We start from the raw sequence: 7271 nt of genomic DNA on the forward strand, positions 1-7271 counted from the left end.
GAGCGGCTCCCGAAGCACGGAGCGGAGAGCACCCAGCGAACGGGACGTCGGGCAGGGGAGGCACCGCGGAAGGAAACACCCGAGAACGCGGACACCGGGGAAGGACGGCAGCTGAGGAAGGGAGCACAGAGGGACACGGCGGACAACGGCAACGCCACACTCACCGCGCCCCACCCCGCCGCCACTTCCGGCGCCACTTCCGGTGACGTCATCACGCGGCGCCGCGCCCCGTGGGGCGCAGGGAGGGGCGGTGCGGCCGAGCCGGGCCGGGCCCGGTGCCCGTGGGCCCCGTGAGCGGCGGGGAGCGGAGGGACGGAGGGACGATGCTGTTCTCCCTGCGGGAGCTGGTGCAGTGGCTGGGTTTCGCCACCTTCGAGATCTTCCTGCACGGCCTGGCCCTGCTGGTGTTCTCCGTGCTGCTGGTGCTGAAGGTGGACAGCGAGGCCTCGCCGCTCTCCTGGTGGGTCGTCTTCGTCCCCTTCTTCGCCGCCGACGGCCTCAGCACCTATTTCACCGCCATCGTGTCGGTGCGGCTCTTCCAGGACGGCGAGAAGCGGCTGGCCGTGCTGCGGCTTTTCTGGATCCTCACCATCCTCAGCCTCAAGTTCGTCTTCGAGATGCTGCTGTGCCAGAAGTTGGTGGAGCACACGCGGGAGCTGTGGTATGGGCTCATCATGTCGCCCGTCTTCATCCTCCTGCAGCTCCTCATGATCCGGGCCTGCCGCGTGAACTGAGCCTGCGGGGCCCTCCCCGGCCCGGCGCTGTGCAGTGGGGCTGGACTCAGGGTTTGGGAGGAGCACCGTGCAGTTCTGCTGTGTAGTATTGTGTTTCTTCAGAAGATGCTTTTGTAGCGACGTTATTTCAGGCTCACTTGCTCTGTGGTGGGACTTAAAGTATCCCAAGTTCAGGCACTTTATGGTATGCCAAGGTGTATTATTTTAAAATAAAAGGGCATGGAATTATTTGATTTATTCCTCTATTCCTTTTTTTTTTTTTTTCCCAGAAAGCACATATACTTAAAACTGCTGCCTGAAGAGCGCATGGAGGTGGAGATTAATCGCTTCTGTAGGGCCAAGATCTGCAGCTGCAGTCTCACGTGCACTGCCTGAGGCCATGGTCATAACCATCCATTATCTCCGCAGCAGTGCTCACTTATCTCACTCTTTACCCTGATCAGTGCTTCATGTCTTCAATGTGCTGGCAAAGTTTAATGAGGCTGAGCTCTGAGCCAGAGAGAACTGTTGTGCATATTTTTGGACAGAAATGTGTATTTTTATTTTCTATTGCAAGTCCATTCTGTGCAGGTAGGCACTGGGGTACTGGCAGGGGGTAGCTCAGCCCTTCAAGGGAATGAGTGGATCAGTGTGTTAAATGTCAGTGCCATGGGGAACTCCCAGCACCAGAGACACCTCTGTATCACAGTGTCACAGCCACTGTGAGCATGATAACCTGGGTCTGCCCCGACCTTCTGTGAGACATTAAGTATTACTTTGGCACCGAGGCCCAGACAACTCTTCTACTCTTTGTAATAATGACAGCCAAAAAAAAAAAACCATTTCCTAGTAGCAGCGGCCTCAAGCTGCTCCCTCACCCATCCCTGCCTGCCCCATGCATGTGGCTGGCACCATTCTGTGCTCTCTGCACCCTCAGGATCTGTTTCATGGAGATACGTTCTTGAAATGGAAAACTGCTGCATGCACAGCTCTTAAATCTGGAAGACAGCAAGAGGTGTAGCTAGCAGAGCATGCATTAAAGAAAAGAAAAAAAAAAAAGCCTGTAAACCTCTGGGCTCTTGTGTAACTTGTGTTTGCTTTTAGCAGTTTGGAAGCTTGCAGGAAAGAAAGGTCCAATTTCCCAAATTAAATTATTTGGGTTGCTGGTTGTGTAAACTCATGGGGTGAGCAGATCTCATGGGATATTCCTTATCACCTTCCCTTTTGAAAAAGCCCTCCACAGCAAAGCACCTGGTGTTTCATTCTGGGAAGAAGAGCTTTGTTGCAGATTGCCTCTGAGGCCTGCGCAAGGAGCACACGACATTACTGTGTTGATTAATGGCAGAAGCTCCCAGTTTCAAGGAGAGAATTTGCACAGAGGAGAATTTGGAGGAAAGGACAGTGAAAAATAACCCTTCCCAAAAGCTGCTTGTGCCTGGGAGTGCACGGTCCCTGTGAGCAGATGTAGGCACGCAGACTAGGAAGTGTGCCAAGTGTCCAAGAGCATAAATCTCAGTAACGAATCTTAATAATCCAGTATTTCAGTGAAACACTGAAGCTCCCTTTGATTCTTTTGCTTTTCAGATGCAATTGCTGGAGATAACAGATAACTGAGATAATAGATTGATAATAAATATTGAATAGATAGGCTCCAGGCTCTGAAACCAAGCTTCAGCCTGTGATCCTGCTGCTGGGCATTGCTGGATGCAGCCTGGCTCTATCCTCTCTGCACCTCCCTGCAGGGAACGATGGCCATAGCCGGGATACCCCTGAGCCCCATCTGTGGCAGGCTGAGCAGACAGATTTCCCTAAATTCTCACCCCAACCTTTCCCCATCCCATCCCTCCCTTCCCACCCAGCGCTGACTGAGGTGAGGATGAGATTTCAGAGGTGAGGGATGGAGCTGGTGGTGGCAGCCCTGGGACACTGCCCTTAATGCCGTCCTGCCCCAGCAGTGGGCGTGGGGGGCTCGGGGGAGGGGGCATAGGTGCTGCGTGAATGACTGCAGACAGAGGAATAGCAAAGTGAATGCAAAACGTTTAAAAATTTAACACAGAAAGCGGGGGAAAAGATAATGACAAGATTCCCAACAACTTCCCACTCTAACAATCGTTTGTTCCCACCCCAAAAGATCCCACCCCAAATTCCCACCCCACAATCAATTTCCAAACCCCCGTCTCCCACCCACCAGAACTTCCTATTTTCCTCAAAATTCCATGCCCAGCATCTCCAGCCCACCCATATTCCCAGCCATATAATTCCCTCTCCTAGTTTCAAGTAATTTCACAGCACCACATATTCAGAGTAAAAGAATATCCCACCCCAAATTCCCTCCCCCAACATATCCAGCCCCCCAAATTCACAGACGTATAATTCCTTCTCCAATAATTTCCTAGCATGACAATTTCAGAGTACAAGAACATCCCACCCCAAAATCTCACCCCCAACATATCCAGTGATCCAATTACAAAGACGTATATTCCTTCTCCTGATTTCCAATTGTCACAGTGTTACCCGTGACAGTGACCCAAAGGAAAGAAAGAAGGGATTGAGGAGAGGAAGAAAAGAAAGAAACTGCGTCAGTGGCCAAGCGGCCGCCCGAGCAGAGCCGCGCTCGGGGGGGATGGGGGAAACAGCGGGAAGAGATGGGTCTACAAAAACAACGGCACGATCTGAGAGGGAACGGTAACTTTACTAAATCGAATAAAATGGAACAATTGAGAGAAAGTTTCCAAACCAAAAGCTGTGAGCTGACGTTAAGGCGGAACTGCAGGGGAAGCACACGTGCTGAACCTCCACGGCAGCCCAGAGGAGCGCGCCCAGACCGAGCGCCGCCTGGCATCGCTGCTCCCACAGCATTAACTCCTTCACTGCTGCGTGATGCTCTGATGTGGAATACCGGCATCAAAACCACAAAACCACAACACCAATAATTTCATAGCATGACATTTTCAGAGTACAAGAACTTCACAACCCAAACCCCCACAATCATCATTTCCAAACCCCTCCCAGATTCACAGCCATACAATTCCCTCTCCAAGTTTCCAGTAATTTCACAACGTGACAATTTTTGAGTACAAGAAAATACATCCCACCCCAACTTCCCACCCCCAACATATACATTCGCCCTAATTCACAGCCATACAATTCCCTCTCCCAGATTCCAATAATTTCAGAGCATGATAATTTCAGAGTACCAGAGCATCCCACACCAAATTCCCACACCCAACATATACATTCCCCCTAATTCACACCCATATCATTCGTTCTCCAATAATTTAACAGCACGACAACTTCGGAGTACAAGAACATCCCACCCCAAAACCTCATCCTCAACATTTCCAAACCACCCCCAAAATTCACAGACATATAATTCCCTCTCCCAAATTCCTATACAGTCCTAGCATGACATTGGAGACTACAAGAACATTCCACCCCAAATTCACACCACAATCACTTTCCCATCTCCTGTTTCCCACCCAACAAAATCTATTTTCCCCAAATTCTCACACTCAAGATATCCAGTCCCCTCATTCACAGCCATGTAAATCGCTCACCCAGATTCCAAAATTTTCAGAGCATGACAATTTCAGCATACAAGAAAGTCCCTCCCCAAATTCCCACCCCAGAACAGTTTCCCTTCCCCCATATCCCACCCAACATATCATTCTTTTTTCCTCAAATTCCCACCCTCAACAATTACAGCCCTCCCAAATTCATAGCCATACAATTCCCTCTCACATGAAAATTCACAGCATGACAATTTCGGAGTACAAGAATATCCAACCCCAAATTCCCATCCCCAACATTTCCAACCCCCCCCAGATTCACAGCCATAGAATTACCTCTCCCAAATTCCGATAATTTTCTAGCATGACATTGGAGAATACAAGAACATCCCACCCAAAATTCCCAGCCCAATCACTTTCCCATCTCCTCTTTGACACGCAACAAAACATTTCTTTCCCCAAATTCCCAACACAAGTTGTCCAGCTCCCCTAATTCACATCCATATAAATCCCTCTCCCAGATTCCAATAATTTCACAGCATGACAAATTTGGAGTACAAGAACATCCCAACGCATATTCCCACCCCCAAAATTTCCATCCCCCCCCAGATTCACAGCCATACAATTCCCTCTCCCAGATTCCAATAATTTGATATCATAACAGTTTCAGAGAACAAGAAATTCACAACCCAAACCACAACAATCAATGTTTCCAACCCCCCCCCCAAACTCATAGACATACAATTCCCTCTACAAGTTTACAATTACAACACAGCATGACAATGTCACAGTACAAGAACATCCCACCCCAAACTCCGAACCCAAGTATTTCCAATCCACCCTCCAAATTTACAGCCATACCATTCCCCCTCCAAGTTTCGAATAATTTCAGACCATGATAATTTTCGATTACAAGAACATCCCAACCCAAATTCCCACCCCCAGCAGTTCCAAGACCCCTCCCAGATTCAGAGCCATATAATTCCATCTCCAAGTTTCCAACTATTCCACAGCATGACAATTTCAAACTACAAGAATATCTAAACCCCAAATTCCCAACCCCAACATATACATTCCCAATAATTCACAACCATATTAATTCCCTCTCCAAAATTCCAATAATTTCAAAGCATGACAAATTCAGACTACAAGAACTTCCCACCCCGAAGTCCCACCCCCTATGTATACATTCCCCCAATTCACAGCCATACATTTCCCCCTCCAAATTTCAAATAAATTCAGACAATGACAATTTCGGAGTACAAGAACACCCACCCCAATTTCCCACCCCCAGCATTTCCAAAGCCCCTCAAAATCACAGCCATATCCCTCTACCAGATTCCAATCTTTCAGTGTATGATAATTTCAGAGTACCAGAACATCCCACCCCAAATTCCCATCCCCAACATTTCCAACCCACCCCAGATTCACAGCCATAAAATTCACTCTCCAATTTTAAAATAATTTCAGACCATGACAATTTTCGAGTACAACAAAATCCAACCCTGAAATTCCCACCCCAGCTTTCCAATCCACCCCCAAATTCACAGACATATAATTCCCTCTCCCAGATTTCAATAATTTCTCAGCATGACAATTTCAGAGTACAAGAACATCCCACCCCAATCATCTCCCACTGCACAAAATTCTAGCAAGAATTTTGACACAAAAGTCCTCCCCTCTTTCTCATGCCAACGATTACACAGTCAAAGAATTTTGGAGGCCAACCATCCCCCCCCCACCAAATTCCCACCCCGCAGAAATTCCTGCCCCCTCCCCTCGTTCCCCTTCCCCCCCCAACATTTTGACCGTTTCACGTGTTTACAGTCCGAGTACTTCACAGCCCAACCACATCCCACCACAGTGGCGACGACTTTGGAGGACGGCTGATGCACTACCTGCCGCTGGATGCCCGGCGACACAGGCCGGACAGAGGCGTGGGGCACCGGGAAGGTGGGAGTGGGGACAGGGAGGGATCGGGATCGGGATCGGGATCGGGATCGGGATCGGGATCGGGATCGGGGTGGTACCGGCATCGGTCCGCGGACGCTGGGCTGCATTCAGGCGGGGTCCGGTGGCGGCACAGTTGCTCCACGTGGACTGTGGGTGTCCTGAATTCAGCCTTCTATTCCTCTAACCTGCAAACGTTTTCTTTTGAGGAGGAAATGCTTCTTTAGCGTGGTCCAATGAGAAGGTCAAAGGTAACCCCTGCTGGCAGATATTGGGAAATACTTCTGGATTTCGGTGAGGAGGGAATGAAGCATGACGACTGAGCTGACTGCAAAGAGCTTCTGGGGGAAGCTTGGTGCCAGCTTTGAATTGGATCCGGTGAACTTACGGTGTGCTGATGTCCAACCAGGCTTTGGGGAGCAGTCTGTGTACCAGGGTATGCCTGGTGGGACTGGGCTTTGGACCAGGCCTTGTTGAATCTAATGGGCTTTGCTTTCATCTGAAGGTGAGTCGGGGGCTCCAGTAGTACAGGTGGGGATGTGCACGCTCCTTAATGTACGTGTTGTGTGCCTGTACTGTGGCAGATGGGCTTTGAAAGGTGGTAACGGGTTGTAAGGAAAAGTGGCTACAAACACTTCTCTCTATTGAAAGATTGTTTTCAAGAGCCTCTCTTCTCATCTGCAGATCTACTGCAGAAATACAGATGTTTGAATACCTCTTCTTTTTTCATGGGAGATGTGCCGGAATACATCCGATGAATTGTTTGCAGTGTCTTTCTACCATCCAGAACACTTCTGGTACTGTAGCAGTAGTGTGCTGTAGATTGATTTCTGGGACTTGCATGAAAAGGATGGCCTCAGAGATGCTGGTTTTGAGGTGGGAGTTGTTAGGAGCTTTTGAGACTGGCTTCTGATCATTGACCACGAAAGGGGATTGTTAGGCTCTGTGTGCTTAGGTGGGAACAGAGCGAGGCCAGCAGGGAAAGCTTTTGAGAAATCCCATGCCTATCATCAAACCAACACAAAAGACATTTCTTCTCAGCTAGCTCATAAAATTCCTGTAAACTATCAACAGCCAAGAAGGACACTGATGCGTACTT

The 7271-nt window shown here is 49.1% G+C and overlaps 1 protein-coding gene across 1 annotated transcript; it reads left to right on the forward strand.

Moving 5' to 3' along the window:
* Nucleotides 1-311: 311 nt before the first annotated feature.
* TMEM203 (transmembrane protein 203) lies at nucleotides 312-960 on the forward strand. Its single transcript, XM_065737172.1, has one exon. The coding sequence runs from the start codon at nucleotides 324-326 to the stop codon at nucleotides 732-734; it is 411 nt and encodes a 136-aa protein (XP_065593244.1). The 5' UTR covers nucleotides 312-323; the 3' UTR covers nucleotides 735-960.
* Nucleotides 961-7271: the final 6311 nt, after the last annotated feature.

This window comes from Cyrtonyx montezumae, unplaced genomic scaffold (assembly GCF_038088225.1).
Source record: "Cyrtonyx montezumae isolate F1298 unplaced genomic scaffold, pur_monq_1.0 scaffold_20, whole genome shotgun sequence".
Classification (NCBI taxonomy): Eukaryota; Metazoa; Chordata; class Aves; order Galliformes; family Odontophoridae; genus Cyrtonyx; species Cyrtonyx montezumae.